Source organism: Trachinotus anak, unplaced genomic scaffold (assembly GCF_046630095.1).
Source record: "Trachinotus anak isolate AG129_WGS33_773 ecotype Australia unplaced genomic scaffold, CSIRO_AGI_Tana_v1 ptg000011l, whole genome shotgun sequence".
Taxonomy (NCBI): Eukaryota; Metazoa; Chordata; class Actinopteri; order Carangiformes; family Carangidae; genus Trachinotus; species Trachinotus anak.
The window spans coordinates 30603295-30628061 of NW_027273862.1; the positions used below are offsets into that span (position 1 = coordinate 30603295).

The 24767-nt window shown below is 40.5% G+C and overlaps 2 protein-coding genes and 1 long non-coding RNA gene across 5 annotated transcripts; 1 reads left to right on the forward strand and 2 right to left on the reverse strand.

Moving 5' to 3' along the window:
• Window positions 1-251: 251 nt before the first annotated feature.
• Window positions 252-5424, reverse strand: gpn1 (GPN-loop GTPase 1). Its single transcript, XM_071489877.1, has 13 exons — window positions 5201-5424; window positions 4402-4495; window positions 4159-4265; window positions 3986-4023; window positions 3545-3623; window positions 3367-3461; window positions 3010-3055; window positions 2748-2894; window positions 2336-2418; window positions 1743-1782; window positions 1510-1600; window positions 1159-1266; window positions 252-805 (listed from the first exon to the last, which is right to left on the reverse strand). The coding sequence occupies exons 1-13, from the start codon at window positions 5363-5365 to the stop codon at window positions 699-701; spliced, it is 1200 nt and encodes a 399-aa protein (XP_071345978.1). The 5' UTR covers window positions 5366-5424; the 3' UTR covers window positions 252-698.
• On the forward strand, window positions 5340-24036 carry LOC139628300 (uncharacterized). Of its 2 annotated transcripts, XR_011692743.1 has the most exons (4): window positions 5340-5443; window positions 21986-22053; window positions 22221-22852; window positions 23332-24036. It is a non-coding gene; the product is annotated as an uncharacterized lncRNA (long non-coding RNA). The 2 variants fall into 2 exon arrangements; XR_011692742.1 differs by lacking the exon at window positions 23332-24036 and having other exon boundaries at window positions 22221-23296.
• LOC139628299 (globoside alpha-1,3-N-acetylgalactosaminyltransferase 1-like) lies at window positions 6876-15665 on the reverse strand. Of its 2 annotated transcripts, XM_071489878.1 has the most exons (11): window positions 15352-15665; window positions 12244-12282; window positions 11847-11957; window positions 11263-11295; window positions 10032-10166; window positions 9734-9842; window positions 9151-9264; window positions 8870-8986; window positions 8230-8360; window positions 7899-7976; window positions 6876-7687 (listed from the first exon to the last, which is right to left on the reverse strand). In XM_071489878.1, the coding sequence occupies exons 1-11, from the start codon at window positions 15420-15422 to the stop codon at window positions 7540-7542; spliced, it is 1086 nt and encodes a 361-aa protein (XP_071345979.1). In that variant the 5' UTR covers window positions 15423-15665; the 3' UTR covers window positions 6876-7539. The 2 variants fall into 2 exon arrangements, with proteins under 2 accessions (XP_071345979.1, XP_071345980.1); XM_071489879.1 differs by lacking the exon at window positions 15352-15665 and having other exon boundaries at window positions 12174-12278.
• Window positions 24037-24767: the final 731 nt, after the last annotated feature.

Below are 24767 nucleotides of genomic sequence, written 5' to 3' on the forward strand. Positions count from 1 at the left end.
AAAGGAAACACTTTATTACCTTTAAAAGCCTTTTTGAGGAAACTGAAATGAAGACCTATAGACAGCCTGTGATAAGAGAGGAGAGGTAACAGCTTCGTTATCTTTGGAGTTAGTCAATCTGTGTATTACCAAATCGTTTCTCACCTTCACACTCTGATCTCACCGTCACAGCAAAATGTTCACAGTGTAGAAACCCACTGTCACTAAGAGGAGCTCAGACACCACCACACACCAGTTCAGTAAAGACAGGATCAGATTCTGATCAGGTTTATTTTAAACTTCACTTCCGATGACGATCATTAGGATCAAGTCAGGTCCAGAGTCCAGCAGAGTCCAGCAGAGTCCAGAACACCTGGAGCTGTTCTGGAGTCTCATGATGGAAAACAGGCGTCAAATTTCAAACCAGCTTTAATTTGATCCTTTCAAAAGTCAACAGGAATAGAAGTCAGTTGTGATATAAAAATAGAACTTTTAAAGGAAGGAGCGATACCAAGGAGCAACCAAACACAGGGTCAGAGGTCACCTGATCCGCCAGGAAGTCCAGGTCAGATTATCTGAGGAGAAAACACCAATCTACTGCACGTCCACAGCATCTGTTCAGGTAATAGTCTGTACCACAGAGAGGGAAACCGCTCCCTCACCCGCCTCCCGTCACTGTTTCCTGACAGCGTCAGATGTCAGGTTGTTGAGGTCAGAGGTCAGGGTCGCTCAGGCATCGTACACTTCTTGTTTCGGACCTGAACCACTTCCTTCCTCTCCTTCAGGAAGTTTCCAAAGGCGTCGCTCTCTTTGCTCTCCTCTGTGGCTGAAACATCCAGAACAAACGTTTCGAGCTGATTTTGCATTTTTGCACAAAGTGATGGTTCTAACTGTGTCTGATGTTTGTCAAATACAAAGAATGTAACAAAGAAACAACTGGTTTTCTGTTTCTGTTTCTACACATGGTCACTGAGGTCTCTGTTTGTTTCTCATGGCCTACACCACCCTCTGCAGGCAGAGAGCAGGAACTACAGACAGGAGTTTTCAGGCTGGACAGAAAAATGTAAGACACATAGGAAGGTTGTTATGTTTTCATTTGATGTTTCTTATTAAGGCTGATTATTTCACACAAAATAGAAAAAATAAAAATTCAAAGTCAGGTGTCTTTTTTTTTCTCACCACTGTGGTCGATGTCATCCGTGTCACTGTCTGCCTCCTCTTCCTCGCCGTCATCAGGGTTACCACGTGTCATGATGAAGTCACTGGGTCCAGCGATGTCAACGTCCTCTGTGAACAGGAAGTCAATCAGCCAATTACAAAAATAAAAGCCCCCCACAACACAACACATAAAGAAGTTTGCAACAATGTATGAATATGAACGTATTTCTCTCAACTGTCAACTAGTTTTCTTATTACTACTATATTACTAATTAGTTTGTTTTTCCCAAGACATTGTTGGGAAATTAGATCCATTAAATAAAGCCACTGTGTTATTGTGTGTTTCTTTTTGTGAGTGTCAGTCAGCTGCACCTGTAGCAGGTGTGTTTGTCATGTTGACAGCTCCCAGGTCCTTCCGGAGACGCTCCATCTGCTGCTGCTGCTTCTTGCTCTGGGCCTCAGCCTGGTGAACAGGAAGTCAGTGAAAACACGGAGGAAAAGGATGGAGAGAAAGACAGAAAACACACACAGACACACACATACACACACACACACACACACACACACACACACACACACACACACACACACAGAGACACACTCACCAGCTGTTTACGGAGTCTTTCATACTCGGGTCGATAGTCCCTGAGGAAGGAGGATGAAGAGTTCGGTTTATCACAGGTCGTTTCCTCCCATAACAAGAAAACAGTGACAGATGAGAGGAGACGTTTTATCAAAGTGACACGTGTACACCCATTTTCGTCCACCTGCATGGAGCTGTTTTGTACTTTTTCACACTGTAACTATTGCACATTGTACATATTTCTATACTTTTTTGAATCACATTTTTATTGCGTTTATTGCTATGAACCAAAACACCAAAGCAAAGTCCTCGTACATACAACCTACTTGACAATACACCTGATCCTGATCCTGATTAACAGAGTGAGGCTGTCAGGTTGTGTGTTGACTGTGTGGTGAATAAAAACACTCCTGCCGCTCCACAAGTTTTTCTTTTGTTTTTACAACACAACACCTGTCCTCCACCTGTTTGTTTGTATGTGTGTTGATTATTTACTTGATTATTCAGTCCCAGTCTGAACCCTGGATCCTCTCCGCCAGTCACCTCACAGACGCTGCAATGCACAAGCCGTGAGTGGAACAGTGACGAGCGGGAGCTGTAACCCCGCCCACTAACCTCTCATACTCCTTGGCAGCATCCTCCACCTGAACGAACAACTCGTCCAATCCGCTCCCTGTGACTGCGGACACGCCCACCACCTGCAGGACAGACCCGTCTTTAACCGGGGTCTCCGTTTATACATTGTGATCTGACTCTCTGACCATGTTAGCAGCGCAGGTTACCATGGTTACCGTAGCCATCCACTCTGGTTATGAGCAGGTTTCGCTCAGTTCAACACTCTTTACATGTGTCATTTCTGTTTATTTCTACTTCATGGTTTGTCTTGTATTAACTCTTCTGTTATATAAATAATATAAATACATTTACTGACTTACACATAGTGGATCTAGTCCGAGCTAAACCTACTTTCATCTAGCCTGTGACTCTCCACCTGGTGCAGGTTTCTGGTCTGTGCTGGTCCTCTTACCCGCAGGCTGGTGTAGAACTCATCCAGCACCAGACTCATGGAGCGCGTCAGGTTGCTCACATACGAGGTTTCCTGATTCAGGGCGTCCTGGAAAACCTCAAAGTCCTGCATCCACTCCACTGCGAAGCTGTGGTCGATAATGTCAGTCTGTAAAAAAAAAAAAAAAAAACACAAGATGAAATATGAACAGCTCAACAAGGAGCCGACAGGTCGTCATGAGTCCATGTTGAAATTTCACACGGCAGACAGGAATTGACCTCACCTTGTTCATGACGACGATGAAGGGCAGCTTGGTTTTATAGAGGATACTGAGGGAGAGAAACAGCAGCTGAGACGGGATGAACACAACCTCACAACTACCACACAACATCAGTGGTCACCTGCTCCGTTAAGAAGCAGTGAAACGAGTGTAATGTTTGTACGAGTGCGTCTGATTTGTTGAAATAACAGCTGATCTCATTTTTCATGAGCCGCTTGATCCAAATACTGAAGGTCTTAGAGTCAGAACCGTTAAGGTTTGCTGACTCGTCTTATTTCTCATGGTGATGTCACCGTGGTCATAGAGCCCAGTGTTTTCATTACTGACAGAAATGATGGACAGGACTGCTGCGTCTGGTACCTGCAGGCGTAGAGCATGTTGGACATGAATGTGACGGGGCTGACGCTGCGGGACGTGTCCATCACATAGATCACGACGCAGGGGAAGGATGACGCCTGAAACACACACACACACACAAAATAAACTGACTGGAATAACATCAGCACAGAAACGAACCAATCGCAGAGTGCAGACCCACCAGAGCCTCTGTGATGATGGTGCCAGACGCCGACCAGGTGAAGACTTCAATCTGACCCGGGGTGTCAATCAGCACATACCTGCAGAGGTCAAAGGTCATCAGACAGAACAATACACAAGAAAGATGTCTTCTTGCTTTTTGTTCGGAACAATATTCTACAAAGGGCAGGAACCAGCTGGGCTTCACGTCTCTCACAGTCTCAGTCCTCCTCTTCTCTCTCTCTGTTCCTCAACATGATGGTGAAACAAGGAAACACAACATCCCTCACCAGGTAAAACTTAATTGTGACCTGATGAGCTGTGTTGTTTTGCTGCTGGAATTTAAGACCAACCAGCTGCTGCTCCTGAGGTGAGGATGAGGACGGATCTTCATCCCAGCTGCATTGCAACTACCAGAACACACTCAGCTGTACAGAGACGACACAGGGAAGCTGATACTGACCGGTGATTCTGCTGCTTCTTCTCTATGAACTGCATCACCTGAGGAACACACACACACACACACACACAGTCTGTTATTTGTTATGATTTCATCAGACTCTTTGCAACTGGAAACTAAAACCAACCGCGTTGTCAGTGATTTTCAACCCTGTCCAGATTGTATGGCCTAGTCACCTGATCGAAGCGTGTAGCGAACAGGTTGAGTGACGTCACGATGCCTCCGTTTGGTCCGAGGCCGTACTGCTTCATCACCTCCTTGTAGTTCACCGTGTCCCTGATGTCTGGAGGGAAGAGGACAGGACAGACTGACGGCCAAAAAAAGACCCGTTCTCCACTGTACTGTATGCGAGCCAGCGTTCAACAAACAGCACCGTTAAACGTATGTTCTGCGTGTCCAGGAAGTAGACGGCTCCTCACCAATGTTTGCAGGGAAGGGGACTTCGTGGACGGCAGGGTCCAGATTGATGACGTATGGAGGAGCTTTCAGAGAGTGAAGGTGAGCTGTCAGCCTCTGGAGAAAACACAAACACTCAGAGCTACTCTACATAAAACAGACATGACTGAGCCTATTTGAGTGGTCTCCGGTCAATTAAAATTAAAAGTTATTCAGAGGGAATAACTATGTCACATATGTGATACAATCCTGACAGGCCTCGCCATTTCACCCTGTGTAGTCTTAACCTCAGGCTGACATCTCCTGTAGATCTTAGATATCTACTAGTCTTACATCAACATATCTTATATATTTCCAGCCCAGACCATGTAGGGTCTGTGATCCAAACCCGGGATGTGTTAGTCCGTCTCCAACATTCCCTGACTTCCCTCAGCTCATTGGTTCCTACTGAAAACGTACATCTTTAAAAACACCTCTGAATAAATACAGTAGTTTCATTTTCGAAAGGCTCAGTAATTTCCTAAATCACGTTGTTGTGGACTACTTTCAGCAGCGGATTAACCCACATTTGGTGCTCTAAAGATAAACTACAGTGTGGTTCACCGATGTGTTGGCCATAGTTCTGGGAGCTCTGAGGCTCAGAGGTTTGTAAGTAGAGGATTCAGACTTCTGTAGATGTCTGAGTAGTATCCGGACCGCTCTTCGTGCAGCTAATGTCAGCTTTTAGCGTCTTCTAGACCGTTTATCTCTTGGTTGGTCGCCTGTTGCCTGAAGAAGCTAACTCATGCAGCTAACCGCCGTTAGCCACACACGCTAACTGACCTGAACGAAGGTGGTTTTTCCGGACCCCGCCATCCCCAGCACGACCAGACACACCGGCCTGTCCCGGGCCGCAGCTCCCGGGGCCCCGCTGTCTTTCTCCGCCGCTGGACTCTCCTGGTTTTCCATCGAAACCCGCTCAGGACCGGGGCCCTCCGCAGCTGCCATGTTGGTGCGTGTTATGGCAACCGGATGCCGTAAAGACACAGGCACTGTCGTAAAATGCTGTACACGTCTAATACACCAGTGAGTACACTACTACCAACTCACCAGCAGGAGGCGCCAACGGGTTAATATAAAAGCTTGTAACAGAGATGGAGAGATAAACAGAGCTTTATTAACTTCAGAGGTAGAGCAGGTGCAGAGGTCAGAGACCACCACTCAAGACTTCTTGATCATATCTTCTTCTATAATCTACATGGTTTTCAGAAGCTTAGTATTTTCTTCGTCCCCCTTTTGCTTTAATGACAACATGAACTCGAGCTGCAGGGACAAAATCTGAAGACCAATGTTCTCCCTCCACGATCTGATAATTCCCATGGATGTATATCAGACCTGGACGCCGCTCAGCCCTGCAGCAGCTGTTTCCAGTGGACACTTGTGGTTTTGCAGTGAAAAATCCCCTGTGGCCCAAAAAGCTTTTTCCCATAGATTCCCCATCGATGTATTCGCCGCATCACTGGATTCACTGAGACGCCGCCATGATTTTTCTTCCTCCGTCAGTTTCTTCAGGTATTTTAATTTCAGTCCCTGAGCTTCTGTGATAGTTTGTGTGATGTGTGAGCAGCAGAGTCTCCTCCTGACTGCAGGTCACCACCTGTCGTCAACAACCACCGCCTCAGTATTTATAGATGAGGGACCTTCACTGTGTCAGCGGGTTCAACTAGAACTGAGTCCGGCCTGGACGCAGCGTCCTCCGGGTCAGCAGCGGGGGCCTGAGCCGCTGCAGCCCGCGGCCCCTCTCTGTCCCTGAGGGAGGAACCGGCCTCATCACCGCCTCTACCTCCCTCAGTGTGAGCTCAGTTTGCTTTTTTTTTTTTAAAGAAGACATTTCGTATAAATCTGCTGCTCAATGACAGAAAGTAAACGTGATAACTTATCTGATGAGTTGTAGTTTTCTGTCACATGCAGCATCAATATCTTAAAATTGCCTTAAAGACAATTTAAACGTAATATTTCTGCCTGGTTGTGATTTTTTAAAATGTTGATTCCAATGTGACTTTCGGCTCTAAAGCTTCAGACTGAATGTGGTGTCAGAAAGCTCTTAGTTTGTGCCCCCCACAAATGTTCAGTGGGGCTGAAGGCAGGTGGCTGTTGAGGGAAGTTTTCCTGCTTCAGTATGAATCCTTCTCCACAAAGAAGAGTGGAGGTCTACATCTCTTGGTCAAGGTGGAGTCTATTCTAGAGTTGGCAGAACACCCCCAGACGTTAATATTCCCACCACCGCGTTTCACTGTGGGTTCAATACGCTGATAGACTGTGGTATCATTCTCTCCTGTTTGTCTCTTCCATACACCTTTCTGTTACATCTCACACTTTGATTCATCAGTTTTTTTAATGCTAGTATATTTTTGTTTTGACATGAAAGTCTGAAACAAGATGAGATAACAGCACGAGAAAGAAAACAGATATGAGAAATTAAAATTGTTAAAACAAACGCTCTTTCACCATTTTAAGATTATGTTAAGAAAACCCTTCATTTTATTAAACAAATGTATGTAGACATTCCCATTCCTTATAATACAATGCACACAACATAATGCTTTAAAGGTAATGAAAAGAAAATGAACACAATAAAAAGGTACTGTGTATCCCTGAGAATTCAGATAATGTAAGTGCAATCAAACAGTCCTACAACACACCACACTGTATCATGCACGTAAAACAAGATACCGCACAATAAACAAAACAGATATGGGAAATTAAAATTGTTAAAACAAACGCTCATTCACCATTTTAAGATTATGTTAAGAAAACCCTTCATTTTATTAAACAAATGTATTTGTGCTTTGTTCTTCACTTTGTTCTTTGGTTCCCTTTAAAACCAAACCCTGACCCTTTTGTCATTACATTCAGTGTTGAACATGGTCACATTCCCACTCCTTATAAGGAGACACACAACATAATGCTTTAAAAGTAATGAAAAGAAAATGAACACAATAAAAAGTTACTGTGTATCCCTGAGATTTCAGATAATGTAAGTGTAATCAAACAGTCCTACAACACACCACATTGTATCAGGCACGTATTTTACCAGGAGAAAACAACCCACACTAGCTATCCCAATGATCATTTTTCTTATTAAGGAGGCTCTGTGTCTTGAATATTGAATTCACGCATTGTCAGTTTCCGCCATTGGGCCGCACCTCTGCATAGTTCTTAACCAGCTGGGAAATCCTGACCACTTTGACGTCTGCTGGTATCTGATCATAGTCCGAAAACAGGTACTCTGGAGACAGCACTTTGGTTGGTTTGTTGTACAACAGGTACCTGCATGAACAAATGGACAGAAAATCACAGTGAGTGAAATCCAGACCAACCCGGGGATTTCTTGGGTTTTTTTTTTTTCTTTGTTTGTTTTTTTGGACAGAAAAATATATAAGTAACTCCAGCATTATCAAACTGTTTAATCTTCAGACAGTCACGGCACTTGGTGAATGTTGTTCCTTTGAACATGAAGGAATGAACTGGGACACTGTACTTGTTGAGGTGACTCTCCTCCTGCCACACAGCTTCAATCTTATTCTTGGCGTCCTCCTCCGACTGGTTGTAACAGTACCTGATAAAATAAAAGAGGTAGAACTCTGAGACAAGAGAGTAATTAAAGAAATAGCACTTGGTGAATTAGTTTAAAAATCCTCTAAGAGGTTTAGTAAGAGGCTTGGTAAGTTTTTTACCTTTTCAGAACATAAAATCCTACCATATTGTCATCTTTTACTCTGCCCTGTTATTACTGTCTCTTTCCATTGTACAATGTCTTTTAATTAGAAGCGTCATGAAAAAAATTTGAGAGATAATTGAGTTTCGCTTACTTGACTAGCTTGTACATTTCCTCCAGGTGTCCACCCCAGACAGCAGCAGTGTAGTAGTAGTCTCCTTCATCAGCGGGAATGTACGCCTTGGACTCGGCCCGACGCTCATATGGAAAACCAATTCTTTCCGTCTAAGGAAAAAATATTAATATGACTGGCTGATATGATGGAGGGCAGTTAATGCTGTGGCTGAAACAAGGTAATATAATAGGTGTACATAGGTGAATCAAAAATAAACTTTGACCACCAAAATTTAACCAGTTCATCCTTGAGTCCAAGTGACCATTTGTGCCAAGTTTGAAGGGATTCCATTGAGGAATTCTCGAGATATTGTGTTCACAAGGCCAAAAAAATGTGTTTTGTGAGGTCACAGTGACCTTTGACCTTTGGCCACCAAAATGTAACCATTCTTTTGTTCAGTATTAATGAATGTTTGTGCCAAATTTGAAGAAGTTCCGTCAACGCGTTACTGAGATATTGTGTCCACAAGAATGCAAGTACAGATGGATGGACAACCTGAAAAAAATATTTCCTCCGGCTCTGGCTGTTGCTGGTGCAGAGGCATAAAAACCAACAAGAACCTAAAATCACAAAGACTTTGATTAACTTAAGACAAATAGTGTAGGAGAAAGATTAAAACCTTGTAGTAGCCACGGTGAAGCACAGCAGATAGCCGGCTGAGGGACTCTGCTCCGAAACGGTTGCGGAAGACACTGTCGACATCCATCATAAAAAGATAATCTGCCTCATTACGGATCTGAAAACATGACAGATGAGATGTAGGACTGGAAGCGTTACGGACAAACTCGATTAGATAAACTAAAACATATGACTAAACAATATAACCAATACTCAATACCTCAGAGCACCATACTTTATTTTATGCACACAGACCTTGACCTTGCACATTTCACTTCTTACCTGTTTGTCAATGGCGATGGTGGCCCATTTCATCCTGCTAAGTACTACATCCTGCCAGCGGTTGGCACTAGGGACATCGAGGACTGTGATCTTCCGGCCTTTAGCCAGTTCAATCTGACCAGTCAGATAAACAAAACTAATTAAGCAATAGTGACTTACTGTCAGTTGTCATTGCTCCTCGTTTTACAGTACAGAGGTGTAACTGACAACTTCAATACTGCTGAATTCATCTATTTTTCATGCGGGGTCACTGGCATGGAAAACTAAGATGATAATTTTATTAGTTGATTTCTTATTACGCAAATGTCTGCTGTGAAAAATATATTCTTGTACTGCAGTGAAGAACTAGTTTACATAACTTTACATATGCCACATCTTAATGCACAATGGACCACTGTTTGTGACAGTTGCAATAGAGCTAGACTTCAACAGAGCTTCTCCTAAAAGCAGAATAAAAGAGTCAGTGCTCACTGTGCAACGAGACTAGGAAAGTTATTCTGTGGTATTTACTGGTCTATATTGAGTCGTTTAGCAGTGCCAAGCCGAAGACTACTTTTATACATATTCATAAGCAACAACTCACTTCGGGAACATCCTGTTTATTGTCTGTGAAGATGTAGTAAGTGACCCTGAAGTCAACAAGAAAGTACTTTTCAGCCGTCTCCAGGAAGCCTTTCAGGAAACGGGTGTATCTGTGCAGACAGAGAGAAGCAAGTCAGAAGCATGATCAATTAGTTCAAGACAGCACAAGACAAACAATACAATACAGGAGTAAGTAGGATTTATGTAGGGTAGCTTTCCATTTTCAGGTGTATAAGCTTTTAGATTTAAGGTCGAATCTCACTCCGTTTAATATCCTGTCAGATATTCTGTGTACCTACTTGCCAACAGCAAGTACGACCACGGCGACTCTTGGGTCCATTCTCTTATAGATGTCATCGATGACCACTGGATCAAAGGTTCCCTCCCAAACCAGGGGAGCATTCCAGTTTGTCACTGCGTTCACATCGGTGCGTCTGGGGAGGACAAAGAAATTGTGGATTCATTTTGTCCAAAACAAAAGCCGCCTACCAGCACCTCTAACGGACACTAGTTATAACATATATCATGTATTTAATTGAACAAAATCTGAAGCATAGAAACAACAGTTCCTTGTTGTACAGCGGGCTCCAGGGCAGACAAACCAGCGTGCAGGCAACAAAATCAGACCACCAACCCTTTACTGTTGTGTACGCTGATAACGCAAAAAACAGGAGGACTGGCAAAACCTGCCAACTCTCCTGTTTTTCCTGAGAGTCATGTCCCTACACCCTCCCGCTCTGTTGAAACCTAAATATTGGCAGATGCCAAATTAGACGTGTGAGAACTGCTTCTCCCACAAAGGACAGCAGGTAAACAAGAGTGCAGCCTGGTCACAAACAAAAGAAAGGGTTCTGTAATCCAGGCTTGTACTGCACAGAGATGATCGGTTTGCGGGATCGGCCAATGACACAATTTCACAGACTTTTACAATGTTGATTATTAATGTGATTTCGCAGACAGATCAGCAGACTAGCTTGTAGATGCAGGGATCTGTTCCTTTGTACAGACCTCCTGTGTTGAATATTTTATTCTCCCATTGTGATCTCCTCTCATTTGACCTCTATTGACCTTTACAGTTAAATGGTTTGCTACATTCTTGTGTAATCTGGTGGAAATAACAGCTATAGGAGGGATATGAGTATATAGAGATAAACCTTTTTCCACTGACTCTACTTGCACCACTTGGTGCTACTTTGCAAACCTTTGATATCTGACACTACTGCCTTATAATTAAAGCCTCAATAATCAAGTCATCTGCTGCTGGTGACAGATGTTGAGTGGTGTTTGTTGGTCTCACTGGGATGTAGATTTTATTATATTACACTATTATAAGGTGAGGGTAACTGCTCTACAATTACATGAACAATGTTGGCTTTCCGCCTAGGTCACAGATGTACATGGACACTAAATAATCACATCAAACGGCAGCTTAGAAAGGTCTTCGCTTTAAAACAGTGCAGAAGTCAGATGCTCAACTTCCAGGTTGTCATGTATAAATTATACAGAAGAGAATCATTTTCAGCAGCTCACCCTTTCTGTGTGCTTGGCTGATCATATTTCAGTCTGGAAGAGAAAAGCAAAGATCAAATCAAATCATTTATTTAATTACTCAAACAGGAAACTATTTTGGACAGAGGTGCATACTGAGGTAAATACAGCACAACAAGATAACAGAAAAGACAGAACATAAAACCATAAATACAACAGTTAATAGCAGCCGCAGCAACAGTCAACATGTTAGCGTTCCAACCCACCAGTACACTGTAGTCATTACTACATTATTATATGAGCACTCAGTACTCATGGGTTAGACTCAAGAAGGAACCTCTGGGGCTGAAAAATGAAGCCAACACTGAAAAGTTGTGTTGCGACACTATCATGGTGACAAAAATGTGTTCCCAGACAGACATGTAACCTACAGTAGGTGTCTCCAGGACCACATTTTAGCATTAGCTAACACACACATGCAGACTCTGCTGCATGCTCTCAGAGCTGGAAGAGACACAAAAATGAATCCTGTATCTGTCAGTTCCTGTTCAGGGACTTCTGAGGCCTGTAACAGCAGGCATTTGAAAAAAAAGTAAAAAAAAGTAAAAAGAGAAGCAGATTCTCACCCAGGTTGCATTTTCAGGTCTCCCATGCTCCAGGGGTCCTTTTCTGGACAATGAACTACCTCAGAAATCTCATCTTCTGTCTCACGTTTATTGTCACATGGTACGCAAAAGCTGAAAACGGAAACACACATTTTTAAAATATGACACAATGCAATTAATAACATGAAGAATCAAATCATTTAAAAAGGTGTAAGAATTCACATAGGTGGTGGTGACAGGATTAATAAAAAAATTTTCACTGTGTGCAGTTTCATTTAGAGTTCAGAGTAACTCCAGCCAGTGATTGGTTGTTTTCTTACATTCTGGTCCAAGACTTTCTTGACTTACTAGTTCAGGGCGTTGGTTTATTGGTTTCATGCTGTGTTTGATGTATTTGAATTGGTGCGTCCTCTCTTACCTGTAGGACGGGACAGGATATCCTGAGTAAAAAATGACTCTGTGAAGACACATAGATACGTAATAAGTAAATTATGTAAACAAGAAATTCACAGTTTTACTTATAAAAATTCAATGTGTTATATGTTTTTTTGAAAATTAATTTTATTAAATTTTATTAAATTTGAAAAAGTAGGGTATTTAAAAGGGAGAAAAATAATAAGGATAAAATATATGAGATAATAAATACAGAAAGACAGGAGGTGGACTGAGGTAAATAAAATTATAAACGGTGGAATATTAAAAGGAAGTAAAAATAGAGATCGAACAGTTGGGATAAAATTAATGAAAGACAGAGGAGATGTACTGGAGTGATTAAAACGGGGAATAAAAAACTCTGGTATTAACAGGAAAATAATCAAAAGTATAAAAAGTATAAAATAAAATAAAATAAAAAAGAATAAAAGGATATGCCAAGTAATAAAACAGACTAATATGTATAAATAAATAAATAAGTAAAATTCAAGTAAAAGCCACATGAATGTTTTAATTATTTATTATTATTATTATGATTATCATTATTAAATTATTTGTATGTGTCAATATATATAAAATTGTTACAATATCTAATTTTTACATATGTTTTTATTTCATATGTACATATATTTCATATATAGAAATTCAATATGTGTACATCAATTACAGTTGTGTATGGGGGAACATAAATGGTTGCTATGACAACTTCCAATCATGACGATAAAATACTGCTAAACAAATTAGAAAACTGGGTTGGACTCTCAGGAACCGTCCTCATTTCAGTTCTCATGAATCAGTGAAAACCACTGTCCCACAACAAAATCCATTCTCTGGCCCCGTTCAACCTGTCCTTTCTCCGACAGCCAAGAGCATGACTGGCTCATGCCCTCTGCATTCCTTTTGTTCATTTGGCCAGCATCCAGACCTTCTTTCTTTTGTCGTTGGTTTAAGATTTATTATTTCATGATCAACCAGTTTCTTTACTTGAATTCTCTAAATGTTGCAGAACAACTGTGAACCACATACTTTCCCTGCATCACTAAAAACTGCAGTCATCAAGCCTCCGAAGGATGCACAACAAGGATGAAGGATGAACAACACCAGGACCTAGAAACTGAAGCAGCTAAATGGATTTCAGCCATTGTTCATTTATTTCTTTTACGCTTTCAATGCCATAAATTTAAATTCGCAGATGACACCACGGCAGTTGGCCAAATCTCTGCCGAGGACGAAGCGGCCTACAGGAAGGAGGTGAATCACCTGGTGAAGTGGTGCGAGGACAATGACCTTGTCCATAACACCACAAAGACAAAGGTGATGATCACAGACTTCAGAAAAACTAGGGACAAAAGGCACCTTTTCCTATACATTTACATTTACATTGTCAAGAGTGATCACTTTTCAACAGAAGGGGGACAAAAATCATTTACTACTGCACCTGAAGAAGAAAAGCAAAGACGACCAAAATATAGTCCTGAAAATGTGGCACAATATATGACCTGTTTATACACTTCAATGATTATGATCCATTTTTTTAGATTATTCAGTTGTTTGTGTCTTCAGGCGACGGACTTCTATGTCACGTTTCATTGCTTCATTGTGGTGCAGCCTTTTCCTTTGTCCCCCACTCCTCCAAATGTATTTGAGCCCAGTCTAAAAGTTTAAAGTTTAATTAAAGTTTAATTTCATTCCCAATATTGCTGATATTTTCTTTATCCAACAAAAAAATCCCTGATATATTCTGAGCATATTTATATATATATATATTTATATTTAGTTGTACAGTTGGTTCTGAACACTGTTTTTATGATAAAATTCTCATCTATTGCAATATGTCTTGTTTAATTCCAACATTCCCTCCATCTATTAATATCATTTCTCCTGAAATATTGGTTCCAAGGATGTAATCTAGATTACAAAGTGTCCACAGAGTATGATTTCCACAAGGCCTCTGTGAAATACTGTTAATTTATTTCCTGGTTCTGAATTAAATATAATTTCCTCTAATCTGCTCTGCTGTTGAAATGAATATAAGTCAGAGGTCATTAGACAAACTACTTTTTTTTGTAAATCATTCCAAGTGATACATTTATTTCCATTCATTTAATTGTTAACTATTAATGCTGAATAATAATAATAAGAAGAAGAATAATATCAAACTTTTTTTGTATAGTACCTTTCATACAAGAAATGCACCGTATTCATTTTATAAACAGAGACCATTATTTATATAGTAATTTTATAAAATCTATGACCTCAGCCGCAAAAATACTTTAAACAAAAACAATGGTCAGTCAAGACAATCAAACGCTTTTTCAGCATCAACATCTGCCACTCATAAATCGATACTGTGCCCTCTCACCTGTTGTATAAAGAATGTTCTAGTATGGTTTTGCGGTACCACCTCCATAAAAAGGAGGGTGAACTGGGTGGAGGGATGGAGCACGGGCCAGGAAAGAACTGGATCGGAGCGGATCTAGAATTTTATTTTTCATAATTTTCCTAAACAGACTTTACAACACTTTCATCAGTTTCTCAGGAAACTAGAAGGACGCTCAGAGAGCTCAGAGCTCTGCTACGGCCGACGTCAGACCAAAAGCACCAGACTTCAGAGGAAATGTAAAAAACAAACTCGTAGTAAATGATCTGGATCTGCCCAAAGTCTGACGCAAATCAGGTTCACTGTTGTTTTCATAATCCTGCTGCAAACAAACCTCTCGGCGCAGCTAATTATAAACGTGCCTCAAGTTTATTTTCTTGCTTCCATATAGATTAATCATCTGGATCTTTATTATAACGCACTCTCATAAAAACACTATTTGTTAGTTATTTGATATATTTTCTATTTAAGCTTTAGTGATGTCCTTCAAAAGTGTCTGTCAAATTAAGAAATGTAAATGTAGATGTAAAAAAGCTTTAAACTATAATTTTTCATTAATTTATTTTTACTATCATTATAGAAATATAATTACTACTGCACATATAATTACTAAAATTAGAATTACTATAATTAATCATTATTTATCTATTCATTGCAGAGTGGTAAAAAAAAAAAAAAATGTACTGCTCTTATTATCACAGGTGAAAGACTTACCCCAAAAGGACGAGAAGAAAGACACAACCACCAAAAATATGGGCTTTGGAAATGGAGCGAAACATATTCATTCTCTACTTTTACCTGACCAGACTGTTTTTACAAAGCCAACTACTGCACAGGTAGAGCTGCTAGTGAGCATGGCATGATATCATACAGCATCTCAGAGGGAGGAGGAGGGAGGGGAGCTCAGTGTGAGACTGGCATCACTGTCAGCAAACTGCAGTACACAGAGTAAGTACAGAAGTCGTGGATAAAAACGAGGAAGAGAAGCTCATATCAGTCACACTCAGTTTGATTTCTTTAGTTAGATCCCCATCAGGCTTCTCTTCCTGTGGCCAGGGATCTGTAACTGCCCCACATTCACTTTACATTGTTCTGATTAATTAGGACATTATTGGATGTATTTTGATGTTCTGATGTTTTTCCACCATTATGTTTACTAACTGTTTTCTACTAAGAAGACACATATCTATCACTGTTCGTTCCCTCTTGGTATATTTGTGATCTTTGGGATAAAGTCCTAAAACAAAAGATACAGAGTTTATCGGAATGTTTTTTGAGGTATTTTTTTTCTATTGTTTTATTAACCTCCTCCCAAAAATATTTTATCTCACAGCATTGCCACATACAGTGGAATACTGTCCCCATCGCCTCGGTATATTTTATACATCAATCTAAATTGTATTTATTTAGCTTAGCTGGCATAATATATATTCTCATCAGCCATTTGTATTGTAATAATCTAAAGTGGGTATTAATTGATTAAGTGCGAGCCTTTGTACATTTTGATTACCAGTCCTCTAATGATGCTACTCCTTGCTTTATTGAAGCAACGCTGTGATAGTAGATCATCACCTGGTCGAGTGTTGCTCAGTTGCTTCCACCATATGAGCAGCTTCATGTTTGAAATACAAACCCAGGTGCTTACACTCGGTCTCTGCATTTCCAGAACCTGCTGCTGCTGTTTTGTGCCAAAGTAATCACATCTAAGTAAAGAATAATCAGTAGATACAAACTTAGTATCTTGCTAGTGTTCAAAGTGCTGAACTTGCCATAACCTCAGGAAGGAAATGGAAAACTAATGCCCAATTAATTCCAAATTAAATTAACAAGAAGGATCTTGCATCTGTCATGATATAAACAAGGTTTCATCTTACAATATGTGTTAATAACTGTCTCTCAGTCTTCTTTGTTCATTTGTCCGGCTTCTTCTTTGACCTTGTTAATAAATTCCTGTGCCTGTCCTCACTCTGTTAAATGTGTGTGCTTGCTCTTTGTAAGTTACCACCAGTTTAGCCAGAGGCATCATGCTGTGTCTTGTTCATGCACTTCTGTTGCGAGGACATGGCAGAATCGCACATGCTGGGTCTTGCAGAGGATGTCTTTCTTCGCCTTGGCTGCCTTCATCTGCTTATCGTTCTGGAACTTCATTATCAAAGTTCTCGGTGACTCTCCAGTATCCCTTCTCGGTCCAACGTATGTACTCTTTCCAGCGCTACTGGACGTTGCAAGAGTACCAGGTCCAGAACCTCAGGTAACCAGCTCTCCAGAAACAAACAGGGATCCAGGACCTTGGCTTCCTCAGGCAGATTTACCCACCTCAAGTTATTCAGCTGGGACCTCGTCACCATGTCGATAATTCTATCATTTTATCTAAAAAGTGTTGAAAATTCTTTAATCTTTATCTTTATTCATTAATATTTATTTTGTTTCAACTATTTCACAATTAGAAATGAACAAGTGAAACTAACATAATTACATAATTTATATAATTAACCAATTTCTTTGGTGCCTCGGCGGCTCACCTGGTAGAGCGCATACCATTAAGGCTTAGTCCTACCCGCAGCGGCCCTGGGTTTGAATCCAACCCGTGGCCCTTTGCTGCATGTCATTCCCTGACTCTCCTGTCACTCTCTCACTGACCTATCCAATAAAGGCATTTATAAAAAAGGCCAAAAAAAAAACTTTAAAAAAATTAACCAATTTCTTTTTCTTGTTGTTGATGTACATCTTTTTTTTGTTTTGTAGGTACCTGCATTTGAGTGTCTTTTTTTAATTCCTCCTCTAGCAGGTATTCCTGAAAACAATATGACTCAGTATACATTTCATTCAAAAACAATAATTAAAGGTCATTTAACCCTCCTATTGTGTTCGGGTCATTTTTGACCTGATAGTATTTATGAGCTGTTCATGCAGAGGAATACACAGCAAATGTTATCAAACCATCATGAATATCAAACATGACAACAAAACAAAAATAACAGTTATGAAATCCTATAATAACAGTATAAAAATATTGTTTCATATTTTTTTAATTATAGTTTGTGCAAAGCATAAACTTGAATTGAATTGTAGAGTGGCATGCAGCAAATGTGATGCCACACACACCACCCCCACCCTGGACAGCAGGATACAGGGTGGGGTTTTCTCATGCTATATCTGCCACACCTCCCCCCATACCTGGCATAACGAACACAAAAACACATTCATCACTTTTGTCTGGCACAGGTGTTGAATGGTTTCTCCGATGGCACGAAATGTCACCTTCAGACCAACTGGTTTGAGGCCTCACCCACACTCTAATGATTCAGAGGCTTAAAGAGAAATGGGTTAAAACAAATATGGTCTTCAACCTCCTGTGAAAGGCAGGGCAGAGAACAACCACAAAATATAATCCAGAGGACAAACTTGAGCCCATCAGAAATGTTTGGGACAAAGGGGTGTAACACTTGCCACTGGTCCACAATCCAGGACCTGATGTCATGGTAGATGAACGGTTGGTCCCAGGGGTCAGAGGTCACTGTCCATTTAGACAATACATTCTAAGTAAGCTTGGAAAATATGCCATCAAAATCAAGGCAGCTTGTGATGAAAGACCAACTACACATAGAATATACAAATATATACAGGTTTTCTTACAGTGGCTTCTCTTCCTGTGACCAAGGATCTGTCACTCCTACACGTTCACTTTAAATTGTTCAGATTAATTAGGACATTATTGGATGTTCTGATGTTTTTTGATATATTTCATGTTTTACAAAATATTCCACAGTTTTTCACAGTCATTCAAAAGTCAACATGTTCACAAACCTTTCTACATTTTTGGTAGTGTTCAACTTTTAAAGTCCTTAATATTAGACTGCGCATCTGCCATATATTCCTCTCAATTCTCAATTGTGGAAAGAACCACAGCATTTGGTACACCGCTTCCCCCAAGTCTGGCTATAATGGAAGCACACATATCTTTGATGTGAGTTGACACTGAAGAGCCCGCTTCAGTATTTTGGCAGTGAGATAAAGTAGAGGGTGTTACATCATTAAAGCACCAAGAATTAATGTGCTTGTCAGTGTCATGGTCAGAAGGGGTCTAATGAGGCACACGTATTGTCAGTATGATCATGTACAGTCGTGGCCAAAAGTTTTGAGACTGACAGAAATTTAGTTTTTCACAAATTTTATTGCTTCAGTTTTTATGGTAGTAATTTGCATTGATTCTAGGTTGCTATGAAGAGGGATCAGATGAAATGCAATTAATTGCAAAGTCCTTTCTATGAAAATTAACTTAATCATAAAAACCTCATTTGCACTGTTTTTTAGCCCTGCCACAAAAATGACCTGCTAGCATAATTTCAACGATCTTATCATTAGCTCAGGAGAAAGTGTTAACGAGGACAGGGCAGCTAATTTAACTGGAAGAGGCAGAACGGTTGCTTTAAAAGGGAATGGTGCTTGAAATCATTTTTCTTTTGTCAACAACTCATCAAATGCACTCAAGGATGTACATGACTGACATGGGAGAAGCTTTCGATTGAAGACGGTGACAGCGGTCCAAATCCCCACGCTGCCCGACATAATTGATGGAATGAGTAAAGCTGTAAGCGCTCAGACTGCGATTGTGAACCGCAACTTGGAACCACCTTGGAAGGAGCTGTCAACACCCTGTCTGTGGTAATAGACAGAGCTGTTGACGCTCAGACTGTGGTCATAAATCGCAATATGGGTCACATCTTGGAGAAGCTTTCAGCTTTGGAAAGGAGAAAGGATGGAGATGACCAGAATGGACAAACAGAGTAAGCCGTGTCTATTGAAATACGACTGCTCGCCCTAACCCAAACAATCATAATCTAATCTGCATTCCGGCCCCCGCAGCACCAGCCTTGGCCAAGCCCCCCCCCCACGGACACCTGTTGATTGTTGACTCCGTCCGGGACCCGATCAAGGATGTCTCCATGGCAACTTGCTGTGTTATCGCGATGACACCCTGCGAACTGAGGCACTGATTGTGAACTAGACGAAGCGACTCTCCAGGCCTATGCACACACACACATTCACGGACACCTCTTACATGTACATATGCAACTCACCCCAACCCCCAACCTCATCCCACACCTTCGCCGCTTCCTCCCATCCAGTGCGGCGGGCGGGGTCCGATGGCTGCGCCTTAATGACAGCGGCTGCGGCTGGCTGCCTGTCTGCACTGGAATCACCTCCTCCCTTGAGTCATTGTGTTGTAAGATGAGGCACACGTTGTAAGATGTGTTTATATATGCTTATGTTGCTGAGGTTTTTTTCCCGAATCCCACACTGTACCCCCCCCCCAGGAGTATAGTTTGGGTTCTGTTATTTTTTTCTCCTGTCCTCTCCACTTGTCCCCCCCCCCCCCCCCCCCCCCCTTTTTAATGGCGCCGCAGATGGCTGCCTTGGTGTTTTGGTGCGTTCTGCACCAATCACCAGAAAAAATTCCTTGTACGTGAAAACATACTTGGCAATAAACCTGATTCTGAAGACTATATAGAAACTGAAAACTGGTGCTTTTGAAGTCCCTGTGGCCTGAAGATAGGGGAGGGGGGTTTCTTTCAATGGCAATGAGGTGATCCTCCAGGCTCTGCCATGTCTGAAACACAAAGAAAAGCATCTACATATAAGCCATTAGTTTAAAAATGAAAAAAACAGGGGCGCCTCAGTGGCTCACCTGGTAGAGCTGCCATTAAGGCTTAGTCTTAACCGCAGTGGTTCAAATCTGACCCATTGCCCTTTGCTGCCTGTCATCCCCTCTCCCCCTCCCCAACTTTCCTGTCACTGTCTCACTGTACCTGTCTAACAAAGGCATAAAAGGGCCCCCCCCACAAAAAAAAAAAATGATGCATGAACCACAATATTTGTAATTGGATTGTATTGTCTTGACAAAAATGTGAAATTTCACAAGATGATCAGTCACTTCTCCAACACTGATCTTCTTGGGCCGCTTCCTTCCAGCTGGTTGTGGAGTGGCAAGATGCAGCAAAACAAAAAGAGATGCCACGTCACTCTGCACTCTGCACACAGTGTAAATAACACAATTTACTTAAGGCAAGGCAAGGCAAGGCGTCTTTATTTATATAGCGCATTTCATACCAAGGCAACTCAATGTGCTTTACATTGACAATAGCAACAAACAAAAGAAAACAGAGTTAAAAGCAGGGGCAAAAAAAGTAAAATAGAAGAAAATAGAGTTTTAAGTTCTTAAAAAGAGCTCAGCTATAAGCACATGAAAAGAGAAATGTTTTTAACCTGGATTTAAAAGTGCTTACAGTTGTGGCTAATCTCAGTTCTGCTTATCTAAACCTTATCTTAAAAGACGGATTCAGGTTTGACCAAGGTGGGGAATTGCGGAGCCATAAAAACAATGAGCCTTGAGTTTGAATATTTCAGGGTAGAAACATCATAGGGCTTCAAGAGCAGCAACAACATGATAAACAGCATACAGGATGTAGATGATACTGTCAAACTACACTCAAAAAAGTGAACTAAGTGAGTTGCAGAGTTAAATAAAGTCACTGATAGCCAATTTAATCAATATTTTTGTGTTAGCTTTTTAAACGTAGTCCACTTCAGCTCGTTCAACATAAAGTGTTTCCCGCGCTACTGCCTTAGCCACAGTTTTTACTTGTAGCGAGTTACTGGGGTTTGGACACATTTATATTAAGAGAATTTTATTTTGAAGTTCTATGAGGGTGAGAGGACCCTCTTATAACCTCGCTGATTCTTCTTCTTCTCATCATTATTCTTTTTAACGGAAATGAATCGGAGATGGATGGGATCGACCTCTTTTTTGGTGTGTGTCAGCTTCAGGCCTTTGTGACGTTAAATTTCGAAGCTTTCGAGTTTTCGTCAGAGGACCTGCCCGTGGCGGCGCGGTGCAGCGAATTTCAATGATTCGCTGTGAAAAATCAACTCGCTCCTGCTCTGGCATCCACTGTCCAATAGGCTTACTGCGTTCCCAGCCGGAACACATCTATATACTCATATTTAGTCATACTCATAGCGCTAATGTTGTTAACAGTTCCAAGCAGGCACAGTGGTGAACAACAAAGTGACGCGCTGTGTTTTGGGTATTTTCTTGTGTTTTTAGCTGAGCTAGACCAGAGAATATTCTGTTGAAACATATTGGTTATCTTACACCAGTGTGCAAAAACTATTGGAGCCCCATCTGTGCCAAAACCTGAGTTTGGCATGTATTTATTGATCTATATTTGTAATGTTTTAACCTAACCCTAACCCACAACTGTAAAACTAAAAGTGTATTTGTCAAATATATTTTTTTAACATAACTTTTTTTATAACCACAAGTGTGGTTGATGTGTCATTACAGGACATAACTGAAAGAAAATTTTGGTACTGGAAGACTGGGTGGTGTGCACATTTTATGGCTCCAATGTGGTAAGTACAATGTCTGTTTCACAACTAGTGATATTTAACATTGTAATGAATTTTAAGAGTTTAAAGATTACACTAATGTGCGATATTTTTAAAGTATCATTAAATGTACTGTAGGTGTATTAGTAATACAAATTAGTAAGTAGTTTGTATTTTGTGCTTAATTTCAGAATTCATAAATGTGGAAATGTAAAGAGTGTGCTGCAGAAGAAACTACCAGGTCTCATTTATTGAAGCACTACAGGTTAAAACATGGCCACTTTGGCCGCAGACACCCGCATCCATGCACATATTCAAACGATCACATTTTGATCAGACATCGCAGAAGTCAGTCGATAACACAGTATTTAGCTGTCTTCATTGTTCATGTAGTGACATTGCCTCATTGAGAGATTTCTGAACTGCTGAACAGTTGAAAGTTTGAATGAAGTCTGTAGCTGAAAGTATGTTGACGTAGTTGTAATGTGTAAGCACCCATCTCATGAACGAGCTGAATGTTTTGATACTCAAACGGTTTTTGTAGGACAAAAACTGTAGGAGAAGTTGGATGTCAAAAAACTTGCGGAAGAAAAAAAATAATAAAGATTTGAATAATTAGTGTGCCACCATGCCATTCTGATCAGTTATCATAGAGTAATTAATTTATCTTGAGTAACGATACAATAATAGAATAACCACTCTTAAACACTTTGCTTGTTCTTTGTTACAGAGTGATACCATTGAAACCAGAAGAGCCTGTGTATTAAAAGCACTGACTGTTTACCTCAATGAAGAACCTGGAAACCTCATTCAGGAGTACCTTGTAAGTATTTTAACAGTTTAAAAGAAAGTTTAAAACAAAGGCACAAGTTGTCCTGCAATAAATATAAGCGGTCGTGCCACGGTCAGTGAATTTAAAGGGGACACTAAAAACAGAAAATTTCTGTGTTTCTCTGCAGAGCATGAGAGAGCGTCAGTAGAGGGGAAACATTAGAGAAAGAGGCTTGATTGGACTCTTAATTAATCGATCATTGATACTCTTCTGTTTTGGACAGATTAATATATATTCATATATGTATAAAATGGGTCGTTTAAGATACCTTAGTTTATTTCACTGTTTCAGAAAGCCCATAGGGCAGTGGAGTGTTAGATTTGAGTAGCCTGACTGGAAAAAATAATAGCCCCAGGATGTTCTCTGATGTAACTTTATGTAAGGCATTTATTGTCTCCATGGTTGACAAAATATCAAGATCCCAACACACAAGTACATTGTGGCTTAATGTTCATTTCTCATGTTTTCAGGATGTTGAGGTCAACCAGCAGACCATGGATCAGACAGTCTTAGGAATCTTCGTCAATAAGCAGGAAGGTGTAGAAGCCACAGATGACCTGAAGGATGTTGGAATCATCATTGAAGGAGTGGAAGTGCTTAACAACCTGGGTAACATTGCAAATGCACTCGCCATTTTCTTTGCCTCATGTTCTCGCTAGACCTGAGCTACCCAACAAACTTAAAGTGCACATTTGAAGTTGTACAAAAACTGGTGATGGAACTGGATGGGAACCACCTCTCAACAAAGGTCCAAGTCCTAAAAAACAAACTGTTTGAAGGAACAATTTAGACTGAACTGCAAGGCAGTCCCATATCTGATTACAGGTGCCAGGATTTACAACAGGTGAAACACTTTAACCCACACACTGCACACAAATAAGAATCCTAGATATTCTAAAATAAACCCTGTTTGTGTACTATTTTCTGTTTTTATACATTGTTTTTATATGCTGGCAGCAACAAGCAGATGAAGGCAAAAGATAAAGTGTCTTTTTCACTTTCTGATCATATAGGAATGTGCAGAGAACTGAAAATGTCTCTAAAAAGAACTCCAATGTCAAATGAGTATTACCCACTCCCTTGCTGTTATTTTATAGCCTCACCACATTGATGTTGTACCAGCAACTGATGATGTTTTGACAGTTAACATTTGGGGGTTGTCATTTATTTTACATGTTGATGGCTCTCTACAGTTCCACCAATTCACCAGTGTTCCCTTTAATAGGAGTTTACTTAATAATCTGTGTGGAAACATGTCTCAAATATTTGTTTTGTTCATTTACCTGAAACACTTCAGCTAATGAAGCTGCCACACCTGGACATGTTAATGTGGAAACATTTTTCATTTGAGCTTTATTTAAGTCGTGCATGTTGTACACACCTTTTCTGGCCCAGGTATAAATGTTTTTTTTAAAAAAAACAAACACCTCAGATGTGTTTAACATGTTGTTTGGATTGTCTTTAACAAACAGAACTGTAGAAGCTATGCTTAAGTTATGCTTACTTTTACTTTGGTAAATTATTTGAAAATAAATTGTTTGCATTAAACCTATTGTTGTGATTTGAATGTACTTAATTACACTATGTGGAAATTGTTGACAAGATACTATTGTAATAACAATTGAAACCAGTTGAGTTGCACATATTGTCTGTTAGGTTGGACCTACGAAGAACAGTCTAATTGATCTTAATCAACACAGTTGAGAAATGGTGGTCCATTATTTAATTTATACTTACATAGGTGTGTAAGGGGCCAGATAATGCTAGGATTGCCAAATGTAGTTACGTTGGTTGTACAAAAGTCATATATTTCCATCTTACTGACATTATTAATTTATATTCAACACAACTCAGTTTTGTGGAAATTGTTGACATAGCTTGTTAAGTAAAGTCGACAAATTATTTT